Source organism: Bos mutus, chromosome 21 (genome assembly GCF_027580195.1).
Source record: "Bos mutus isolate GX-2022 chromosome 21, NWIPB_WYAK_1.1, whole genome shotgun sequence".
Taxonomy (NCBI): domain Eukaryota; kingdom Metazoa; phylum Chordata; class Mammalia; order Artiodactyla; family Bovidae; genus Bos; species Bos mutus.
Window position 1 is genome coordinate 24,440,310 of NC_091637.1, and position 24,249 is coordinate 24,464,558.

General features: G+C 40.4%; 1 protein-coding gene across 4 annotated transcripts; it reads left to right on the forward strand.

The window, feature by feature from the left end:
• The first annotated feature begins 917 nt into the window (after nt 1–917).
• MORF4L1 (mortality factor 4 like 1) lies at nt 918–18,811 on the forward strand. Of its 4 annotated transcripts, XM_005889764.3 has the most exons (13): nt 919–1,071; nt 5,110–5,156; nt 6,982–7,049; nt 9,809–9,925; nt 11,209–11,295; nt 11,652–11,732; nt 13,271–13,296; nt 13,732–13,820; nt 14,753–14,854; nt 15,842–15,930; nt 16,407–16,579; nt 16,858–16,942; nt 18,065–18,811. In XM_005889764.3, the coding sequence occupies exons 1-13, from the start codon at nt 1,032–1,034 to the stop codon at nt 18,147–18,149; spliced, it is 1,089 nt and encodes a 362-aa protein (XP_005889826.1). In that variant the 5' UTR covers nt 919–1,031; the 3' UTR covers nt 18,150–18,811. The 4 variants fall into 4 exon arrangements, with proteins under 4 accessions (XP_070214515.1, XP_005889826.1, XP_005889828.1 ...); XM_070358414.1 differs by lacking the exon at nt 11,652–11,732 and having other exon boundaries at nt 918–1,071; XM_005889765.3 differs by lacking the exon at nt 9,809–9,925 and having other exon boundaries at nt 922–1,071.
• Nucleotides 18,812–24,249: the final 5,438 nt, after the last annotated feature.

Consider the following 24,249-nt stretch of genomic DNA (forward strand, 5'->3'; position numbering starts at 1 on the left):
GCTATTTCCTTCTCCATGGGATCTTCCCGACTCAGGGATCGAATCTGCGCCCTCCGCATCTCCTGCATTGCAGGCGGACTCGTGTATATTCAGTAACAGCAACTAACTGTGCCCTAATAACAACTAGATGACAAAAAACTGCACAAGTAGGGTAGGTGCAGAACCCCGACGTCGGTACGGTGTACGTGTAGTGCTATTCAGGGTCGCCTCTTTCGGCGGCAAGCCGAGCTCCAGCATCTCTAAAAGCCAGAGGTCGACCCCTCAGCCTGCCCAGTGTCGCCCGCTTCGTCCCATTTCCGCAGGTCTCGGGTGGGGAAGGGGAGGCCCAGGACCCCACAGATGGCCGTCAGCACCATCAAACAAACTGTTAGTGAGCTTGCTGAACGAGGAAACATCCAGACGCAGACTCCATGACCTACCCCGTTTCTGGCCAAGATTGCTGGACCTGAAGCTTCCCTGTGCAGAAACTGCTCAAGATGCTACTGGAAAGGGGTTTCAGAGGCCGCCATTTCTCTCTGGCCATTCCCAAGCCCATATCGTTGCGGCCCTATATTGCCCATGGACCTCCGCAACTGAGCCTTTCCCAACTTCTTTTGTGTGGGTTAGGCAAAGCCTTGCTGTCCCTCGCTAAGACAAGAACTTAAAATCAAATCTAGGAGAAAAAAAAACGCCACCGCCCCTGGGGATGGGGGTGGGGCAGGGCGTTAAGGGTGGGGGAGGGGAGGAGGCCATCGCCCCGCCCCCGCCCCTCGGCGCCTCCAACGCCTCGGAACTACCAATCCCGGCGTGCCCCGGGGCGGCGCGGGCGCAGGGGCGCGTGCGCGGCGGGCAGCCGTTGGCTGGAGCGGCAGTTGCGCCGGTCGCGGTGCTGGGCGGTCTGTGGGCGCTGGCAAATCGGGCCCAGGATGTAGAGTTGGCGGTGCTTGACGGCGCGTCTGACGCGGAGCTGGGTGGGGTAGAGAGTAGGGGGCGGTAGTCAGGGGTGGTGGGAGAAGGAGGAGGCGGCGGCGGCGGTGGTAAATCTTTTATAAATGGCGCCGAAGCAGGACCCGAAGCCTAAATTCCAGGAGGGTGAGTTTGATCCCCTGGGGACAAAGCATGTAACGGCCCGGAGAGGGAGGCGGTCTCGGGACGGTTGAGATTTGGGGACCGTGGATGGCGAGGGCCGTGCCTCGAGGCGGCGGCGGGCAGGACTTTGTGCGGAGAAAGCGCATTGCGGCGAGGTTTTTCTGTGCTTCGTGAGGATAAAAACCCTTTGGGAGGCGAAATCGTTAGGCAGGCGTTAGAGTGCGAGAGGGAGCCGTTGCCTCGTGGCACAGCCTTGGCGCTGTGTTTGTTGTCGTTGAGAGGAAGAGGGCGCGGAGAAAGTAGCCTATTGTAGGGAGGCGGCGGGCGCGCCATGGCGGCCGTTAGGGGAAGTGATGTGGCGTGGGGGAGGGGAGGCGGCGGCGGCCGTTCCGGCTCCCCCGTCCGCGTGGGCGTCCGAGGGTTGGCGCTCCGGGGCGACCTCGAGCCGCGAGCGAGTAGCTCGCGGTGGAGCCGCGGAGCCGCGGCAGGAGGGTGTTGGCTTCGCGTCTCGGGGCGGGAGAACTGCGTTATAAGATGGCCGCTGCAAGATGGCGGGCGCATCATGGCCGCCGGCGCCCGGATTCCCGGCTCGCGGCCGCAGACGCCGCTTTAGGGCAGAGGAGCGCCCCCTTCTTCCCCCGCCGCTGATCGGGAACCGGTTTTTCTGCGCTGGCCCCGGGGAGGTGGGTGGGGACAAGAGGAAAAAGCGCTAGCGTCCTGGTCGGCTTTGTGTCGCCCGAAGGCATCCCTTTGATCTCGGAAAAGCGGAGTGTCGGTGTCCTATGGGAACGTGAACGCGCTTTGGCTGTGCGATGGCTTGTAAAGCGATAATTAAAAACTGCCTTAATGCGGTGTTACGTCCTCATTTATGTGAAGACCCGTTGCCTTGATGTCAGCCTTTTACGTACGGCAGTGGTTTAATTGCAATAATTGATTAACAGTGATTTGAAAGTTGAGTTTTTATTGTCTCTGATCAACGTGAAGGCTGACTGTAGAGAGCCTGATTTCCAGAGGAAGACAGCTCTGTAATTTTCACAATTACTGCATCTATTAATTTATATAGTGGAGGTTTAACAGTAAACTAGAGTGGACATAAAATTATGTAAGGCAAGCAAGAACACTTTAAAATCCTCATTCACATTATTGTGGTTGTACATGATACCACGGATGTCGAGACGTCTGCAAAAAATTGTAGGGATGTTCAAACTTTGATGTGCGTTAGAATTACTTTGAGTCATACAAAACCCAAGCGTATTGTAACAGTATGGAATATTTAAAAGATTGCCGCGGATGTTTTCCCTGTAACTGGCCCTTAATACCTGCTTTCTCTCACTCTGAGAAGCTACGTGACGACTACCGTGGATTGCTTTTTTTTTAAACCAGATGTTTTAGAGCAAGGATTCTTGATCTGGGGTGTTTATAATTCAGAACACCCCTTGTACTTGGACAGGAAAAAGTTTCTTCTATTTTCTAACTAAAATTAAATCTACAGTTATGATTATAGATTTCCTCCCCCACAGAAAAGCAAAACAAGACCCTCCCACAGTAGTATTAGCTGTATGTTTTCACATCCCAGCATTAAAGTTGTAGAAGATAAATTCAGAGGTAATGTACGCTTTTCGTTGTTTCAGAATTGTGGTAGTTCCCTGGATCAGCAGCTAAATGTTGATTGTATCAATTAAGGAGCTCGTATAATACCATAACACATGATGTTTTAAATGTTTTTATAACTGTCTCAATATAGTTCGTTTCTTTTGTAGTACGGTTTTACATGTTTGTAGAAACATTCTGAGAAAAGGCCCAAAGACTTAACCAGACTGAAGGGTCCATTGCACAAAAAAATTAATCCTCACTGTAGGACGTCAAAGGAAAATGACACAGACTTGGAACAGTTAAGGATGGCTTTCTGGAGGAAGTGCTTTAGTTCTAAACTGGATGGGATGGTAGAGTGAGGGACAATCCATATGCTGCTGTAGCAGTGAATTGGAGAAGAGGGCGGCCGAGGATGAGTTGGTTAGTTAGCATCACAGACTTAAGTGGACATGAATTTGCGCAAACTGTGGGAGATGGTGAAGAACAGGGAAGCCTGACGGTGCTGCAGTCCATGGGGTCTCAGAGTCGGACACGACCTAGCAACTGAACAACAAAAGGAGCCAATGTAGCTCTGTGGTTTTGAAAGCTACCTAAGAGTCTTTGCACTTTGCAGACATGTTTTCTACTCTTGTGTCAAAGTTGGGTTGTATAACCATCTTTTAAGACATTATTATTATTTTGGGGCTTCCCAGGTGACCCTAGTGATAGAGAATCCATCTGCCAGTGCAGGAGACGGGAGAGCTGAGGGTTCTCTGCGTGGGTAGAGACGCTCCCCTGGAGAAGGAAGGGCTCCACTCCAGTGTTCTTGTCTGTGGAAAATCTCCGTGGACAGAGGAATCTGGTGGGCTACAGTCCATGGGATTGCAAAGAGTTGGACAGGACTGAGTTATTTAGAAGAGAATATCTTGTAAGGAGAAAGGAATATTCTGTTGGCACTAGCAGAATTATATTAAAACACTGCAGAAGAATTGAGCTTCTGTAATGGTAAAAATACGAATGATGGGAAAGTTTTTTTTCCTGATTCTCTTTTAAACTGGAAAATTTGTCTTGTTAAATAATGGTGCAACATATGTTACAAGCATTTTTTCAGCACAGTGGCTGTTCTGCACAGCACTTGGTCTTCCACTTGAAATGTTAAAGCAAAAAGTAAAGAAAACTATTGGGCATCTAATAGTGGGGGCAGGGGAGGGGAAGGGAAGACCTTTTGGGGCAGGGGAGGGGAAGGGAAGACCTTTTGGCTTGTCAGGAGGGTGGCTGATGCTGGAATTAGAGTAGTATTTCTAGTAAGAAAACCAATGAGAGGATGAGGAATTGGAATCTCATCACCGTTGAATTTGAGAGCATTGGGCAAAATTAGCTTTGCATTTTGAATACTATTAAGGATGGAAAAGTTCAAAAAAAGTGAGACAGTGGTTTGCTCCTTCCCCAATTAACAGTCTTTCCACTTCCAGGAGAAATTAAGCACTTGTTTTGCTGGGTCATATTCCTCAACTTACTGTATATTTTTTTCAGCGGGATATTAGGGATAGATGGCTAGAATGGATGTCAAAGGGCTGTAGCCTCAGTGTGGTTGTCTTTGGTGGCAGCAACCAAAAGGAGGGAGACACTGGTAAGGCTATTTTCAGGGTGCCTTTTAAAGAAAGACTAAAATTAGGCACACAGGTCTCCCATCTTTGGTGCTTTGGAGTAGGCTCTATACCTTCCTCTGTCCTTGTGGTCTCATTCTTGTCCACAGTATTCAGCAGTGGCTCCAGCCCAGCTTTCTCTTGATATGTGTACTCAACTGCTTACTAGATGGCTCCAGTTTGGGTGTCCTGTAGCTACTGTAACTTACTCCAGAATTGATCTGAAACCCCCTCTCCATTTCCTTTTCTGGATAATACTTCCACCATGCTGGAAGTCAAGTTTAAACTGTTTCTACTTTGGCTTAGTTGTCCTTCTCACTGCCTTTGATTCATACCTATTTCTGTTATTATTCCTGACTTTGAGAGGAGTCACTGGTTTCCCTGTTGCTTGTCTTCACTTAAGTTCGGCATAGACTTAGCGTCAGGCAGTGGTTCCTCACAGTGGACCACTGCACAAGAATTTATGTGTTTCATCTGTGCTTTTGTATTAATTGTTTTCGTCAGCTTGGGCCCTTGAAAAATAAATCAACCCTGTCAGTAGATAGCTATAGTAGATTTTATTTGCTTAGCAGGTGATAGATGATTTGATGATTTAAATAGATTGATATCTTAATTGTTTTTGTTTCCATCAAATGCTGAGGTGTTTTTTTGTCTTGAAATTTGATCTGAAGTGTTGATGTATACATTCCCTTATCCACTCGCTTATTAGTTCTTTGAGGAACACCATAGTACAAAGGTGATGGCTCTCCTAGATGTGAATATTCTTATATATGAAGAGAAATCACAACTAACAGTGCTTTTCCCCCGTTTTTTCCTTTTACAGGTGAGAGAGTGCTGTGCTTTCATGGGCCTCTTCTTTATGAAGCAAAGGTACAAAACCCGTTTTCTTTTAAGAAGTTAGTTGAAACTACTGGTTTGATAGTTGAAACTACTGGTTTGATAATTAGATTTCAGTGATGGGTAGCTTTAGTGAGAGCTACCTTTTTCGTAGATTTTCAGGTTCATAGTTCCTCATCTCTTTTATCATTGTCTCACTGCTTGCTCAGTGGTTCACATAAAGCATCCTGCCATTCGTGTTTCCCATCTGCTAAAGGCAAGTAGTTGGAAAATGTTTGAACGGAAAGGTAGAGGTTTGACTATGGAAGCAAAATAGCATTATTAGTTAATGACTTATGAGAAAATACTGCCAAAGTCAATTTTATTGGCAAATATAATATGCTGAGTAAGCACTGAGTAAAATTACGTTGAGGGTAAAGCTAACATTTCAAATGAGTACATTTAACTTTTATTTGTTAGATTGGCAAAGTTTGAATCCTGGGGCATTCCTTTTTTTGTGTATCAGTGTTGCGCAGAGGTTATAAAAACTGATTTTACATTTAACCAAAGATAAATTGGATGATGCATTAATGTTTTTAGTGTTTTGTTTCTGTTAACTTTTAGCACAAATATTTAAGCCGTGTCAACTATTTTTGATAATTGTTTTTAAGAAAATAAACGGTAAAGGCAATTTCTGTGTATGTTCTTGGTGAATAGTTTTTGTCTGTGAAAAAGTCTTAACAGTTGTAAAGTGTCAGTGTTGCTAACCATTTTACTTATTTTGAATACATAATAGGTGTATGTTTTTAAAGCTCTAAAATGACTGAAATTGGATTTATGGGATGGTCAAGAACTTCATGTATGTGTACATAGATCTTAATGGTATAATACCAATACAGTTATAAATGCGTTTTAAGTCCCAGTGATCATTTCTGTCATTGAATGTTGTTTCTGTTGTTAACTAGCTTCTAGCAGGCTCTTCTAAACTGGCAGCTTTTTCTGCTCTGGCAGCAGAAACACACCAGGGAACAATTTTAAATGGCAATTGGAGTAACTTCAACTATTGTGGTTCTCTTGGTTTGCCTCTGATAAAAATTTTTAAAATCCAAAACCAGATAGTCATCGCTTTTTCATGGTTAATGACTTCCACTAATCAGTTTTAATTTGTTTGGCTGCTTTTAAGAAGAACACGGGGCTTCCCAGGTACCACTAGTAGTAAAGAAGCTGCCTGCCAATACAGGACAGATAACGTTTGATCCCTGGGTTGAGAAGACCCCCTGGAGAAGGGCATGACGACCCACTCCAGTATTCCTCCATGGAGAATCCCATAGACAGAGAAGCCTGGCGGGCTGTGATCCCCAGGGTTGTGAAGAGTTGGACACGACTGAAGCAGCTTAGCACACAAGATGACAAGATGTTTTTCATCTGTCACTTTGTTGCTGATAATCAGCAGAATAGCTTATTGCCTTGTGTAAACTAGTGAGCTTTTAAAATAATGTGTAAATATTTTTCTTGAGCTGAATTTGTTTTTCCAAATGTAGCTTTTGACTAGCTGGACTTTGAGAAAGCACAACTACAACTTTCATTAGCTGTTCTTAGATAGCCTATGTAGCCCACTGATTTAAGGTTTAGGGTAACCTCCAGTGCTTACTGTTCTTTAGATTTGTTGGACTAACTCCCAACAAATGACACTATGACTGTTTGGCAGTATAACTTTGAATACTAGTCTAAAGGCTTAAATAGTGTTCTTTTCAAGAGTCTCATTAGGTTTATTTTGGCCACCAAAGAGTTACAGTGTTGGATAGTTCAAAATTAACCAGGTAGTCTTTTTTTTTTTCCTCCATTATTTCTGAATAAATTTTTTTCTTTTTTATTTCAGTGTGTAAAAGTTGCCATAAAGGATAAACAAGTCAAATACTTCATCCATTACAGTGGTTGGAATAAAAAGTGAGTATTAGATTTTTTTAAAGCAATTTTTATTTATAGTTAACAAGTTGGCTTTGTGTCATAAACGGATAGAAGCCTGTGCTTTTTAATTTTTGTACAGTTTTACTGTAAGTACATACTGGGGCAGGTGAACTTTGTAGTATGTTGAAAATAGAAATTAGGGTTTACTGCCATTTTGTTTTACATTCTGTGGCCTATTTCTTGTGTTCTCGTATAACGTCTAATAGTCATTAACCCGATTATTTTCTAGTTTTGGTACATTTTAGGGCAGCTTGAGTTTTTTTTCTTATTAACAGACTTGGCGACTACAAATGATATTTCAAGCAGTTACACTCAAAACTAGTTGGGTTTTTCTACTAAGGAAGGGGAAAAAGATTTAAAAATTGCTTTATTTGGTTGGATGTATTGACCAAATCATGTTTTGAACTTTGAAAGCATAATTAATAACAGTGAATTCATGTGGTTCACTTTTAGCATATGGTTTATAACACAGGTACAGAAATATAATTACAGAACCTAGTTTTCCACTCTGAAGAGCTATTAAAAAAAAAAAAAACAGTGATGTATTGATGTTGCTGGGAATGGACAATGGTTGTAGACTGAACACATTCTAGAATATTCAGCTTGTGGAGCTCTGTCAGTGATGGGTCTTTCTTGGATCTCACAAATACCACATCTGACAATTGACTCATTTTTGGTGCTTGTAATTGAATAGCTTGTAATATTTACTCTGAGAGGTTTTTAATTTTACTAATGGTGTTTTGTCCTTCAAAGATAGCACTTACCAAAAAAAGTAGTTCTTGAGGGTTTTTTTTTTTTTTTTTAAGCTTTATGTCAGCTCAGCCATGCCATCCGATTTGATGTATACTTTTGTTTTGGAAGGGTTTTTTTTTTTTTTGACATTTACTGATCTGTTTCTGTGGTCTTTGACACAGTCCCTTAGCCAGCGAGTTAGTTTTATTAGAAGATTTTTTCACAAGGTAGTTCTAGCTAAGAAATAGTATCAGTTTCTTCCATTAGTATAACTGTAGAAAAGTGGAAATCTGAAATGTGTAGAAGCACATTCAGTAAGTTGCTTTTTCTTCCAGTTAATAATTAAAATATTCCTAGTAATGACAGTAATATAGTAACTCAAAGTGACCCTGTGAGCTTTGAATCCCTTTGGTCTTAACAGAAGTAAACTTGTCTCTGATTTTAAATGGGATTTCAGGATTAATACTAAATTGAAATATCCAGGAACGTTTATCTTCTGGAACTCCATTTTACAGCTTTCCCTTCCCCTTTAAAAAAAATGTTGAAACTGTGTCTTTCATTCGGAGAAGGCAGTGGCACCCCACTCCAGTACTCTTTGCCTGGAAAATCCTATGGACGGAGGAGCCTGGTAGGCTGCAGTCCATGGGGTCACTAGGAGTCAGACACGACTGAGCGACTTCACTTTCACTTTTCACTTTCATGCATTGGAGAAGGAAATGGCAATCCACTCCAGTGTTCTTGCCTGGAGAATCCCAGGGACGGGGGAGCCTGGTGGGCTGCCGTCTATGGGGTTGCACAGAGTCAGACACGACTGAAGTGACTTAGCAGCAGTGTCTTTCATTACACTTAGGTTTTATATAAAAATACTCTGGTAAAGTTGAGTGTATTAGATATCATGAAAATCTTAATTCTGTATAGGAAAGCAAATATTTATGCATATCATGAATGGGAACTTTAAAGGAAATAAAAGAAAAACAGCAGATTCATGGACTACGTCTGTGCCCCATCTCCAGGTACACTTTAAAATAATTTAGGATTACATCTTAATAGCTGTGAACACAACTTTTGTGCTTTCATGTATAGTATTTTCTGTTAAATTCCATGTAGATGTGTATAACTTCAAGACTGGGTTTTAAGTGACATTTCCAACTTAAATTGTAGAAATACATAAAAAGTTTGTATTTTTTGATAGTATTGCCTGAAAATTTTTTTCCTTTGTTACAGTATCTAGTAACACAAATAAATGATAGGCTGCATAGTTTTTTGTATCTTTGTAGAGGATGTGTTTTTTGTAGTTGTTATGTAGATAAATATATGTAATTTGTAATATTGATCGTTAATAATTATTTAGAGGGGCCTTTAAATTTGTACAGAATGTTTTTTATTTAGTGCTGTGTAAGTTAATGCCATAGATCATTGTGACTTTGGGAATTAATGACAAGCTACCTTTAGAAAGTTCTGAAATTTTTTTGTTTGAGCTGCATGGAAAAATTTCTGGATGTTTGGCCTTCAGATACTACCCCAATAGTGATGTTCCTCAGAGCAAAAGACATCATTTCATTTTCCTGTGGGTTAGCAACTGTTTTCAGCGCCTGGCATTTAAAAGAAACTTTGTTTTTAGATCAATGTCCTTATTTAGATGCATTTTTTATGAGAGGAAAGGAATTTTCAAGGTTCTCATATGGAACTTTCTAGTAAATAAAAGTTTGCTAATTCCCTTTAGAGAGAATTGGAACAGATATAAGTAGCAGTAGGAATAAGATCCTCATTTTGCAAATGGTTTATAAGATACCATACTTTTAGAAAAGACTACACTGGAAGCCCAATCTCCAAATTGGAACTTTCTTAAACTTCAGTAAATATATACTTCTTCAAAAGCACAGTAGATACTCTATTTGTTGACACAGACATTTAAATATTCCATTTGTAAATAAATCTTAATAAAGCGTAAGCAGAATTCTACACCTAGTTACTGAGATTACTTTGTACTATGCTGTCTGTATCAGAAGTGCTGTGAGGCCCAGGCGCTCTGAAAAAACTTTGAAGACACGTGAGGATATTGTAGCCCTTTTTCCTGTTCCTGAAGGAGCTCCCTCAGTACACCACCCCTTCCTGACCTCTAGGTAAATGCATGTTTTAAAGTTTTCTCTAGGAAATCATGTTGAGGGTTGCTTTTTATTATTTATTATTCTTTTGGCTACCTTATATAAGAGGTCAAAGGTGGGAAGTCATTAAATAAAAGACTTTGAGGATACAGTCTAATTGTGTCACTAAAGGAGCTCCATCAGCAGGAGGAAAAAAAACTTTGCACAAAAAGTTCAGCACTGCCTAGGAAATATTCTTTTTCTCTTTGGGGAAAAAAGCCACATCAGAAGTCTTGTTTTGAACAAGATCCTACTGTATAGCACAGGGAACTAACTATATTCAATATCTCATGATAAACCATAATGGAAAAGATTATGAAAGGAGTGTGTGTGTGTAATCTATTATAGAATCAGTTTGCTGTATAGTAATTAATATAAGTCAGTTTCATATCAAAATAATTTTTTTTTGAAATCTTGTTTTGAAACTTTTCTGAGTGCCAGAATGCTTTATTTAGCAGAATAGGTTTTTTTTGAAATCTTGTTTTGAAGCTTTTCTGAGTGCCAACTAGATATTTTTAAGAGAGTGGTTGGTTCTACCTTTTGATGTTTAGAAAGCCAAGAATATTTTGCCTTGGAAATTGGTAAATTCATTTGTGAATGAGTGATAACCATTGTAACACTTTAGTCTTAAGTGAGTTGATGTAGGTGGTATTGAGTTTTGTAGACCTCCTATTATGTTTCTCACGGAGCTTGAGTGTTTATCTTCTATGCATCAAAACTCTCAAGTGTTTTTTTTATATCTATTATTTAATTCTCTTAACAGTCCTGTGAGATAGATAATGTTTATCCCATTATACAGGTGAAACTACGGCACAGTGAGTTCTGAAATTTTGTATCGGAGATAACCAGCTGGTTTTAGTTCTTTAAGAAGTCATTATGGATTCCTGTCCTTTTTTTTTTTTTTTTTAAGTTTTTCAGGTGCCTTTATTCTGCAAGGATAATTACTTAGGGGCTCTTAGGTTATGTGCTGTTATATGCTGTACTCTTATGCCATTTTAAACAAACGATTTGGATAATCTTTTAGACTCTGGCACTTTGGATTTGGGGTATTGCTTCTGAGAATGTTTATATTACCATTTTATAGTACAGATTTTCTCTAGACTTTCAGTCTAGTTGAGAATGGATTTGTAATGCCAGTTCATCACCTTAGTTTAGAGAAGTCCAAACTCTTGCCTCTTGGATTTAAAAGAAAAAATTGTAGAACAGAGTCTGAATACTAATGAAATATTTTTGAATGATATTTTAACTTTTCTCTTTTTCAGTTGGGATGAATGGGTTCCAGAAAGCAGAGTACTCAAGTATGTGGATACCAATTTACAGAAACAGAGGGAACTTCAGAAAGCCAATCAGTAAGTTTGTTTGCAACATGAATAGGAGAAATGCCTGTAAGTTAATTTATGGAAATGGAATCCACAGCAGAAATCATGTTGGCTGCCTGCTTTTAAAATGATTCTTGATATCTGTCAGCTGCTGTTACGATTTTGATCTCAAGTGATCAGAGAGGCCTTTTGTAGCCTTTTTACTCTTCCTTTCTTGAATTGATTTTTGTAAATGTGTTATCTCTTTGTCCAACTTAATAAAAATTTTGTACCAGAATATGTATAGCCTTGGAACTTCAATTTGAATATAAATTTCAAAATGGAATCAAGCTATCAATTCTATATAAATATTTTATGATGATATATCATTGAAATTATTTTTGAAGGGAGCAGTATGCAGAGGGGAAGATGCGAGGGGCTGCCCCTGGAAAGAAAACTGCTGGGCTGCAGCAGAAAAATCTGGACGTGTAAGAAGCTCTTTGTTTTAATTTTATACACTGTGAAATTCAAGCTTGATACACTTAGAATTTGTTGAAAGTGGAAACTGGAACATTGTTGTGATTTGAAAAATGCCAATGAGAACTTCATTGGCGTTGGGTTATTGAAACTACATACTGATTACATATTGATTCCTTAATTTTCCTTAGCAATTTTTTTTTTGCCACTTAACTCATTTTTAAGTGTACAGTTGGGTGGCGTTAAGTACATACACAACCCCTCCTTTGTTTAATCTTTACTTTTTTGGCCGTACTGGGTGGCATGTGGGATCTTAGTTCCCTGACCAGGTATCAAACTCTTGCCCTGTACAGTTGAAGTGCTGAGTCTTAACAACTGAACCACCAGGGAAGTCCCTTACAATCATTCAAGTTAGAACAAACATGTGTGCACATAATGTGTTTTTCTTTTACAAGCATTAGCATTGGATTCTCAAGGTACAAGTTTTGAGATTTGAGGGGTAGATTTGCTTTTTAAGTATCTTTTTCCTTGAGATTAGATTCTATTGCTTTTAGACCTTAACTAGTGTGACTTTACTACCTAAAAATTAAAGATAGTATTGAAGATAACTGTGCATTTTGAAATGTTTGCAGTTTTATTTTGGGGGGTAAGAAGATAATTAGGCAAGGATTAATGGATTTGGTAAGATATTTGATTTGGTTAAGATAATTGATCGGTTTGGCCAGGATTACTATTTGAGATTGATTCATAGCTTTATTTGTTAATAAGTGGTAACATATTTCCATGATCTGGATCTTTGGAAAACTTAGAGTAAACACAGGTAATTAACATTTATAAATACTAAAAGTAGAAAAGCAAACACATTCAGATGTAATATGATGGTCCCTCCAGGCATAATCTATAATCATGGCTTTATAAACTTTTTTCCTTGTGCTCCAGAAATAATTAGATATTATGTCAGGATTAGTAATTTACTGTCGGTGCATATATAAATAGCCATGAGATAAATTACTGTTAGACATAATAGTCTAGACACAGGCTTTGTTCTGTGGATGAGCAGAGTGTTTAGTGTTGTAAAGAAAGGAATGTAGTTTCGAGAAGAAATAAAGTGAAACAATTTGACCAGTGAGAGTGTGAAACATAAGTCTAATGTCAAATTATGCTGGTTCCAAAGTAATTGGGGAAAATATTTTAATCTTTGGAGCTTTTTTGTGTTTGTTGATCTAATAGTTTTATGAAGCAGGTTCTTTTTAATATAATTTACATGCTATAAACTTATTAATAGACATAAATAATAAAACCCTGGGAGAAGATCTCATGATATGGTTTTGATTTTTCTGCTGTCTAGAGGGAGATGTGGATTGAGCCAACTATCAGTAAAAAAGTCCTTGAGTCTTGAGTAGTAAATAAGAATATGCAGGAAATAAGATCAGGCAAAGATCCCTGATCTTACCATCAAGGCAGTATTTCTCTGTGGACTCAGTCTAGTAGAAGGGAATTTAAACCAGAGACGATAGTGATAATTAGCTTTTTTCTTTTTTCCTTTCAGGAAGACAAAAAAGAACAAACAGAAGAGTAAGTATATTAACTGTTTGAATTAATTAATTTGTGTTTATAACATTTGCATTTTGAATTCATTGTTAAATTTTAAGTTACGAAGTTTTAGAGTAAGCATATGTTGATGGTCTCATGAGTCACAGCAGTGTTACAGAATTAGGTACATAGCCATAGAGAACTGACATCCTTTCTACTGTAGAGAAACATAAGCATTTATTGTTTTTGTTTTCTTTAATGACTGACCCTGAGATAACTATATTTTAGAAATAGATGGTAATATTAAATATTGCTTTGTACTAGATGTTTGGTTGAGCTGTTCATGAGAGGTATATTTTTGGTAGGAATATGATTCTTCAATGTAGATTTAAGTAATCTATATAATGGACGGGTCAAGGAGTAAAGAGTTACTCATTAAGCTAACAATCTCCCTTCCTTACCCCCAAATTTTTACAGCACCTGGAAATGGAGATGGTGGCAGCACCAGCGAGACACCTCAGCCTCCTCGCAAGAAAAGGGCTCGAGTAGATCCTACTGTTGAAAATGTGAGTCTTTCTTAAATTTATGTTAATAATAGCGTGTTAGAATTTTTAGTCTGTCCTGTTACAGTACGGATAAAATAATCATAGAACTATTGACTCTCTCAGAAGCATTGCTATAGCATGCTTTAATTACTGAAGTGAAAATATTCTTTTTTAGATAAAGGATATATTTGTATACATCTTTATTTCACGTGTTGCACTAGATGTATTCCTTCAGGTTTTATCCCTAACTCATCACATGTTTGTTTTAAGCCCTGTGTTCTTGTACAAGACTAAATAGTTCTTTGGTATTAAGATTGAATTGACTTACTAGGTCACATTAAATTGATTTACTGATTTAATAAATCCACAGAAAAATGCCAAGAAAGCCTATCAGTTATACGTGTATGTGTGTATGTGTGGGTATAATAGTTTAGGATTTTTACATAAGTGAATTAAATGTCTATAATTTATTATATTTATAATCTCCAGAGTTATGAATTTGAAAAGAGGTTTTAAAAGTGTAACTGACCATTTACATTTCTGAAGCTGAGATTAAAACACCAGTATGTTCTGAAAATTAGACACTTTTAGGCAGTTACTGATAGATTAGAAGATATATTTAATCTTATACATTAAAGATGTAACTTTAAGATAGTCGTGTTTGGGCTTCATCATTGAAGATGTGGTTGTTTGAAATTAATAAGTTTTGAAAATACTAAGTTAAAATGCATCAAGTTGGAGAGGTCATTTATAGAAGAAGGGAAATTTGCTTTAAAATAAAAAGCCTTCACATGAAGTAGACTATCAAGATTTTTTTCTCCCAGGAGTTAGCTGTATGATCTTAATTCATTTCACTATTTCCAAGTCACAGTTCCATCTGTCTGAGTAAGAATTTATCCCAAGGGCCTGTAAAAGTTCAGAAAAGCTTTTAGAAACTATTCCTTTTTGTTTAGGAAGAGACATTCATGAGCAGGGTTGAAGTAAAAGTCAAGATTCCCGAAGAACTGAAGCCATGGCTTGTCGATGACTGGGACTTAATTACCCGGCAAAAACAGGTAACTTGGTGTTACATAGATTGTAATCTATATGATAATGGTCTTGCTAGTGTAAAATTTTTTTTCTAAAGGAAAAGGCTGTAGACTTGGACATCGAAGGTATGACTGATGGGAATTTTAATTCAGGGACTAGACTGAGCACTTTTATTATCAGAAAGGACTGGGAGAGGAATAAGCAAGGTACCTGTACAAAAGACCATGCATTTACAGTTAGTTTTACAAAGGTTTAGATAACTGTTGGCAGTGGCTAGGACACGAATACATCATTCTGAAAATTGATTAAAAAAAAGAACCATATTATTTCTTGTTTAATATCATTGAAAGTGGGACATCATTACATACAGTGCTGCTAATGGAAAGTAGAAATAGGAAGCACACACTACTTCCTGCAGGTATTTGTGATTTCCAAAGGAACCTGAAGCTGATCAAGCTCCTAGGACAGAAGAATCAATTTCTTAAAATAGAAAAACAGGGGTAGGGGAGAAATGGGGACTGTGTGGGATGGGCATCAGTCATAGGCTGTGCAATATGTGGACTTTGAGTCTTGATCTGTCTCTGAAGCTAAATGGCTAGGTTTAGCTCCCTTCTCCCACTTACTGTTTTTGGCAGCTTTTTGTGTTTTAGTTTTTATGTTTAATGGAACACTGGGTCCCAACCTTGATGTGAAGATAAAGAGTGTATTAAGCTAAGTGTTACAGGCAGAATGATGCGTAGTGACTTGATAACACGTCAGAGGTGAATTTATGTGCAGGTGTACTCCACATGTAGTGAGAGTTTATCTGTCCATTGTGGCAGCCACTAGCTACATTTGGCTGTTGAATTAAATTTTTAGTTCCTCAGCCACATGATCCATGTTTTAAGTGCTGAACAGTGCCCTTTTCTTTTTGGTAATACTATTAGGTGATCTTTCATTGCATTAAAACTTTTCCAGTGTACTTTTTCTTTGAAAAAGAATGTTAGTATTCAAGTGTATTTTTGTTTTCAAAGCTCTTCTATCTTCCTGCCAAGAAGAACGTGGATTCTATTCTAGAGGATTATGCAAATTACAAGAAATCTCGAGGAAACACAGATAATAAGTAAGAAAATACATACATCTTTGAAGTATACCAAAGACATTTTAAACATTATTTCTGAATAAATTATCTGAAATATGTACTTTAAAACAATACCATCAGAAACTAGCAAAATAGAATTTCATTGGTTACAGATAAGGTTTAGCTGGTAAACATTTATTAAAGGGCCAAGTCAGTAAGTGTTCCAGGTGACATTGAAAAAGCTAATCTATATAACTATGTGTATAACCATTTAAAATACAACTGTTTGTAAATGTGAAAACTAAAATCCATCCCTACCTGTGTGTTGTAGTGTGCTCACCAGTAGTTTGTTTTTTTGAATTGATTTCTTACCTCTTATTAAATCTCTCGTTTAGCAGAGGTTCATTGTCATTGGTTTAGCATTTAATTTCTTACCCTCATGTTGGTTGACTGAATCTTCATCTCTCAATTCATTCAGTGACCTGCTCTGAAGGTAGATACTTTTGTTCCCTTGTCAGGGAGTATGCAGTCAATGAGGTTGTGGCTGGGATAAAGGAGTACTTCAATGTGATGCTGGGCACTCAACTGCTCTACAAATTTGAGAGGCCGCAGTACGCTGAGATCCTTGCGGACCACCCTGATGCACCCATGTCCCAGGTGTACGGGGCGCCACATCTCCTGAGACTGTTTGGTAATGATCCCTTTTAGAAAATAGTTTTACTTTTTCGCCTGGGGCCTTTGATATTTTTGTCTTTCCTGATTTATATTAAGAGGTAACGTAAAATAACATTCTAAAAGACTGTTTAATTCGAATTTGAACTTCTATTTCATATATATTAAAATCTAAAGTCAGTTTCTAAAATCATATGCCTTAAGGAAATTAGTGATGGTTGCATTTGCTTACATAATTAAAGTATATTCTCATAATGCTACCTTGGATGTAACTTTGACTTCATTCTTTTTAAATAGTACGAATTGGAGCAATGTTGGCCTATACACCTCTGGATGAGAAGAGTCTTGCTTTATTACTGAATTATCTTCACGATTTCCTAAAGTAAGTCTAAAAATTAATGCTTGAAATTAAAAACATGAATTTATTTAGTGTACTGCAAATTACTCTTGATAGATTAGCACTGTAGATACTATAATAGAACTAAAGTAAAACAGAATATATGTTTAGCGTATTTAAAATGTCTCGTTATTTTGGGGATGAACTAGGGATGGCTTATATTTTTGGGAAAATGGAAAGTGCAATCCTGATTTTTACAGTTTGCTGGAGGGCACTTTGGTAATATATATAAACATTTTAAATGATCGGCAGTTAGGCTTCTGGGAACTTATCCTATAGAAATACTTTATATGCACAAAGATCTCCAAGCATGTTTATTAAATTGCTATTCATGGATAAGGTAGGTTTACATATACTGATCAAGAAAGATGTCCAAGGTGTGTCAATTTTAAAAAATTAGATTGCAATAGAGGTTGGTATGAGTACTCTTTTTTGTAGAGAAACATTTTCAGTCTTTGGAAAAGATTTGGAAAAATATGTATCATACTTAACAGTGAGTTATTTCTTGGACATAGTATTGGGAGAAGAGTTTTCTGTTTTTACTTTATATATAGTTCTGTATTTTAATTTTCTTAAAATGGCGCCATGTATTGTATATTAATTTTAAAATCAGTGTGAACTTGGAAATTAACTAGCTTTTATAGTCTTCTACCAGTGATGAATATTCTCTCCCTCCAATTTCTTTATGAAATAAAAGTGCTCTACTACTTGACATTTTAGGGCCCTTTGATTTTTATGGTGTTACTTTCAAGTTGAGATTTACTTGTCAACTTCTGAATCTGTAATATGATGGATTTCAAAGAGCTAAAGAAGACACCCTAGCTGTTAACTCTTTCAGGGTAATGGCACCTGTTAAGGGTGGTCCAAGCACTCAGGTTGGTATTCTAGTGACTCCTGTTTTTTGCTTCTTTGAAATAAGGGGAGTAACTCTAGACTTCCATCTTTTTTATGCATTGTTGTCTGGTATGTAACCCTATTTGAGTTAATTAAATGGTTGTGATATGTATTTTAAAGTGCTTTGTGTGGCTTCTGTATGTAATTGATAAGAGATTAGGATCAAAATACAATTCTTCTTCATACTTGTAATGAATAACATTTCATTTTTAGGTACCTGGCAAAGAACTCTGCAACTTTGTTTAGTGCCAGTGATTATGAAGTGGCTCCCCCTGAGTACCATCGGAAAGCTGTGTGAGGCGCGTGTACCCACCCATGTTTGATCTCTGTAAACACTTTTTTGTTTCTTAGTCCTTCTCTTGTACAAACAATGTACTTTGGAAATGTTCGTGTATAACAAAATTGATGTTTGTTTTCTGTTTGATTTTAAACAGAGAAAATAAAAGGAGTTACAGCTCCTTTTTTCTTTCCTTTTTTTCATTTCAAAGTTGCTACCAGTGTATTCAGTGATGGACAACAGAGAGACATACTGTAGAGTGTTTTATTGCTTAGTTGACAAAGCTGCTTTTGAACGCTGGTGGTTTCTATTCCTTTGACACTACGCACTTTTATAATATGTGTTAATGCTATATGACAGAATGCTCTGATTACTAGTGCCAAAGGTTCAATTCAGTGTATATAACTGAACACTCATACATTTGTGCTCCCCCCCTTTTTTTTATGGTGCTTAAAGTAAAGAGCCCATCCTTTGCGAGTCATCCATCCATGTTGTTCCTTAGGCATTTTATCTTTGCTCAGATTGTTGAAGAACGGTGGCTTGTTTCATGGTTTTTGTATTTGTGTCTAATGCACGTTTTAACATGATAGACGCAATGCATTGTGTAGCTACAGTTTTCTGGAAAAGTTAATCTTTTAGAAATTGTTTTTCAGATCTTCAATAAATTTTTCTTTAAATTTCAAGGAGCAGTGTACTTGTGTGGATGCATTACAGAACCTTTGTGTATTGTGTGTGTCTTCTTGTGTTCAGACAGTGATTTTTCTTTGAGGTGAGTGATTGTCTTGTTTTCTGTGGGATGCGAAGTTTGGCTTCCTGATCTGTCTTCAGTATCTACCTTCATCCGCCAGAGCAGCTTTGGTTGTCTGCTGTCTTGAATTCTGGCTGAAAAGTCAGAAGTTTGTATGACTATTTCTCTACTTTTCATGGAATGTAAATTTTGAGCATTGAGGGAGTTTTTAGCTGTGTGACAGCTAGCCTTTTGCTAATTGTTTGAGGTGTTTACCAACATTATTCACAGTGCCTAAAATTTGAGCTCCTTCCCCCAACTTAAATACAGACCTCCTTGAGAGGGTTTGACGTGTGTTTCCTTGACCTCCCTCACCTTTGTTCTGTGGAAGTTCTTGAAGTCTCATCTCTGCTTCTAGGAGCATCCCATGATTTCCTTTCTGTTCCCCTGTACAGTCCATCCTGCCCCAGTGCCCAGGTATTCTTGGGAATGGTTACAAACCATAGAATCTACTGGCCAGAAGCTGGGCTTAAGCAGAGAGCTAGGCTCAGAGCTGTTTTTGTTCTTCCCCAGCTGTGTGACCGTCACTCACTGTCTGAGGCTTAGTCTGTTTTTGTCTGAGAAATGAAGTTAACACAACATACCAGATAGTGGTTATGTACTGTTGACAGGTGAGTTGTCATTGTGATGAAGGAGCATGCTGTACTAAGTTGATCAGGCATGTTTGACTCTGTGACCTCATGGACTGTAGCCTGCAAAACTCCTCTGTCCATGGATTCTCCATACAGAAACACTGGAGAGGGCTGCCATGCTCTCTTTGATGAAGAATAGCTCTCATTTTACCCTGGTTGTCCTGGGACAGAATCAGTCAGCTCTGGGATCTTTTTCCCTCTTTGTGGCTTGGCAAAAAGATGGCTCAGCAGATGTGACTTTGCTCAAAGGAAGAACAGGCTGAGACTGGAGGCTGAATTGCAGAGGTTCCCCCACTGCTGATAAGGCCACCTCGTCAGCCTGGAAGCACCACTGTCAGCACAGACACCTCGAGGTTCCCTGCACCGCCCCATCTGCATGGAACCTCTCGGCGCTCACCCTCAGCGTCCCCTGGTGAGTCAGGAAACCTTAGAAGGTTGGCACCTTTGCTGGTTTGAGGTTTTCCTGTCACCTATGCAGGTTAGAGGTGTGTGTGGGTGTCCAGAATGCCTCTGCATGGGAGCTTTCAACTGTCACTTGCACAGTAACCTCACGTGTTCTTTTACTCGTCGGAGACTTCATTGTCCAGGGGATTGGTGAGGTTCTCTGCCAGCAGGCTCAGCGTGGGGTTCACACATCCGTCTTCAAAGTTTTAGCAACTTCTTCAAATTCAATCCCACAAGAAAGGTCCCAGAGTAGTAGATGAGTACTTCCTTGTGTGCTCTTCACCTCTCAGATTTACCTCTTGTGTCTTTGTCACATTTTTGTGCACACATGCACTCTCCACAGAAAATCACTTTTATTTCTCTGAATCATTTGAAAGTAAAAATAATTGCATTTTTAAGTCTCAGTGCAAGATCCTATGTGAGAAAAGCTGGACTAGAGATTTGATTATACACTAATTTATTGGAGGGGGCAGCAGATGGAGAGGGTTAACAGTATTCTCTGTCCAGAAATAGGGCACTGTTTTGAAAAAGGTAGGCCAGGTCAAGTTCACACTGATCTAGGAGCCAAATATTAAGCTAATTGGTTGAACTCAAGAGGGTTTTAAATGGCTCATGTGCAGTGAAGAGTATTGGGGAGCCTCCCTTCTCTCTTTCTCTGGCAAACCCTCAGAATAAGGAGAGGGGAGCAGGACCTCTTCAGGGGGCTCACCGGAGGGCGACAGATACACAGGTCATGTAGACTTCCTAAACAGCTTTGGGGAAAAAACACAACTCCTTAAATTCAATTCTAAGGGGAAGCTTCTTTATCCATAGAACGTAAGAGGTGTTGCCAACTGGTATGACCCACTTGGGCAGTTTTGGGCAGAAGAGCTGTGCCTCCCTCACCCCTCAGTCCCCTGTGACACATGATCATGTCTTTCATGTTTGTCTTGATTTGTCCAAAGTGGCAAGAAGGTCATTATTCCAGCTGGCTCTGGCCCTCTCTTAAACCCCACCATCATGCTCAGGTAGCTCGGAAGTCCACTGTGCGCCCTGACCTCCCGCACCCCTGCGTTTGTAGTGCAGCCTGGGGGGAAGGCAGGTGGGTAAAGTGCCCCCTTGGCTGTGAGGTCTGGCAATAAAGCAGATACTGTATCTTAGTCCCTACAATGCCTTTGCTTATTTCTTAGCTCAACACCGGAATTGGAGAGGGATGCAATTAACAGCCCCAGGACTTTAGTTACAAAGATGTATGTGCCTTGCTGAAGGAAAGTCGACCCAGATTGACAGTTTTGATTCTTCTTCACAACCATTCCGAGTTAAATGCTGTTAGCCATGTGGTGCAGGTCCTCCTGTATCTTTTCTTGTGTACAGACAGACACGACTTGTTTCACTGGGGCCAGGGCCAAGGGGACAGATGAGCCCCGAGGGGCCCTGCCGTCCTGTGGTCTCGATAGCTTATTGTTGTCAGTTGTCAGATGGCTGGGCTGGTCCCAGCACCCTCAGGAGAATCTGGTTTGGGAAAGGTGCAAAAAAACCAAACTGAAATAGTCTTAAGTATTGCTTTATTCATGTTGCAACACTTAAATGTTGAGAATAAATAGAAAAGTAGGAATTGAAAATGAGGAAGAAGAAATGAAAGATGGGTGGATGGTCTCAGAAGAACAGATGGATGTGCTTTGTCATGCAGTCTTGGGGGAGACTGGAGGGCAGCTGAGCCTGGGGGATGTCTCCTGCCTCTGGGAGGGGTTGGGGTGGAGGTGGGCCTCAGGGTGTTGGGTCTGGGAGTGATGGAGGTTAGACAAACCTGAGGGCTTGGTGTGTCCTTTATCTGATGTTCTCTAGCATGTAGTTAACCATGGGCAGAACCGTAGCTCTGATCTGAGCTTGTCGTCCTGTGGGTCTGGCAATGGTGGCATTAGGGTGGCATTGATGTCCCCACCCCGTCCCACCCCTTTTGTGAGCATACACAGGAAAGACCACATGCTTTCCACCATGTGCATGGGTAGGAGACTGCGCTGTGCTTTTATTCAGGGACCAGATCATCCTACCTTTCCTGGTGCCAGAGCTGGAGACACAAAGATGCCCCTATGGGCGTGTTGGTCTGGGACCCCAGAGGTTCCTGGTAGGACCTGTGTCACTAGCTTGGGACATGCTCTTTCATCTTTACTTTTCCAGTGATGCTCAGGCCTTTATGTCCATAAGTGATGAATCTTACATCAATGCCTTCCTCTTTGATCACCCATCCCCTAAATGTCAAGAGAATTCCAAAGGTCAGTTTTTCCCAAGCTGGACTGGGACACCACACTAATTGTGGTGATCACAGTGTTGCTGACGAAAGTCCGTTGGCCTGCCTGTGCTCTGGGGACACATGCATAGGGCTGTGGGGCCACCCCACTCGGCCCTGGAACTGCTCCCCTTGGCTGTCACTTGTTCAGCCTGCCTTCCCTGGAGCAGGACATCTGCCAGGATCCTTGCAGGCTTCTGTCAGCTGTTCCCTTGAACCTTTTGATTCTAATCTGGGCCAGCCACCAGGGTCTCTCTGCCTTTCTGCAGGGGGCGGGGTGGTGTCCCCTTCAGGGTCTTTCCTGCCATGTGCCTGCTTCAGGGCCATCCCAGACTACCCCCATGGCTGTCCCCAATTTCATCCTCTGGTTTCCTGTGCAGACTGGTCCACCCTGCCCCCTGGAATCCAGAGAGAGGCAGTCTTTGCTGAACCTCACAGTCTCTGCTAAAGCTCACACAGTAAACCCCTTTCCCCACCTGGAATAGCTTGCTGCTCTTAATCTCACATAGTCATAGCCAAGGGTTTCTCCTGTAATAGTGAACATCCGTTCTCTGTCTCTAGCTTAGACTCAAATTCTCTATCACTTGATGTTAGAATAGTTACTTTAATATGTTAAAAATATATACACCAAGAATCATAGAAAGTAGATGGTGCTACCCTTCAGATACCCCCTTGTATTAATACCAGCCAGCATCCGTGCATGAGAAAAGGGCCACTCCGTGGGGTAGTTGGAGGAGAGTTTACGAAAGGCTTGTCTGCCAAGGAGGGAGGAACTGAGTGGAGTTGGGTGACTGAAGCCCCAGCACGGAGCCTGGCCTGCAGCGGGTGCTTAATAATCACGAGGTGATCTGCACAGGTGGAACCTTCACAACAGTTGCACGTGAGAACTGGCGGGGTGGTTCTTGGCTGTCTTAAGAGAGGCGAAAAGATGACCTGGTTGGAAGCCTGTGGGCTTGTGAATGTAGCTCCTAGACCTGACTTGCACGCTTGGGAATATGAGCGGAGATAACCCTCTTCTGAGCACTAAGAGCCAGATGTGACACTGGCTCCTACAAATGCCACCTGAGTTATCTCACTCATCAACAGGCCTGTTCTTGGAGGGAGAGGCCTTGTTTACTTAATGTTGATGGTGGCAAGCGTGGGCCCTGGTGTTCCACAGTTCACGTGTCTTGCCGTTTCTAGGTCTTGAGTACACACAGCTATATTTGTCTGAACATAGCCTACTGCATTCATCAGGGTGGTTTTAGTTGGAAATGATAGTTGTAACTCAGAAGTAGCTCAGAGTTCATTGGCTTATGTAACTGAGAACTCTCTGGAAAGGCTTCAGGCATTGATCCAGATGCTTAAACTGTGTTCTCTGGAATATTTCATCTCTTGACCCTGCTTTCCTCTATTTTGGCTTCATTTTCAATTTTGGCATTTTCACATTTCAGCAGAGTGGCCAAACAGGAGGCTGTAAGCTATGTCTTAGTAACTTGGTCACCCAGGGAAGATGCCCCACTCTGCCCTGCCCCCTTTTTTGGCTTAAGGCGCCACACACACATTCATTATTGACAGTTTGGGAGGTCACTCTCACTGAAACTAAAATCAGTTTTCAGCAGGCTGCATTCATTCTGGCGGCTCTAGGGAAGAATCCATTTCTAAACCCTCTTGGTTTTTAACTTAAAGTATAACTGACCTGTATTAGACTAACACTGTGTTAGTTCCAGATGTACAGCAGGCTGCTGTAATATTTTTATATGTTACAAAGTGATCACCCAGAAGAGCCTTTCTGATGCTTCCCACAAAATCCCACGTTCACTGCTTCTGACTGACCCATCTTGAGCCCTGTGCTGATCCCTGGACCAGTCACCATGGCTGGGAGGGTGAAGCGTGTCATCCACAGGCCTAGGTCACATGGTCCTGGGGAGGGGGCGTGGGTGAACATAAGTATCCTTCCAGTAAAACCTCAGGGACTCATAGGGGTACAGGAGGGCGTACAGGAGCCTGTCA

Coding starts and splice junctions, on each gene's coding strand:
- MORF4L1 (XM_005889764.3), top strand. CDS start 1,032: ATGGCGCCGAAGCAGGACCCGAAGCCTAAATTCCAGGAGG. Junction 13,297..13,731: donor AAAAAAGAACAAACAGAAGA/GTAAGTATATTA, acceptor AAATTTTTACAG/CACCTGGAAATGGAGATGGT. Junction 14,855..15,841: donor TAATTACCCGGCAAAAACAG/GTAACTTGGTGT, acceptor TTGTTTTCAAAG/CTCTTCTATCTTCCTGCCAA.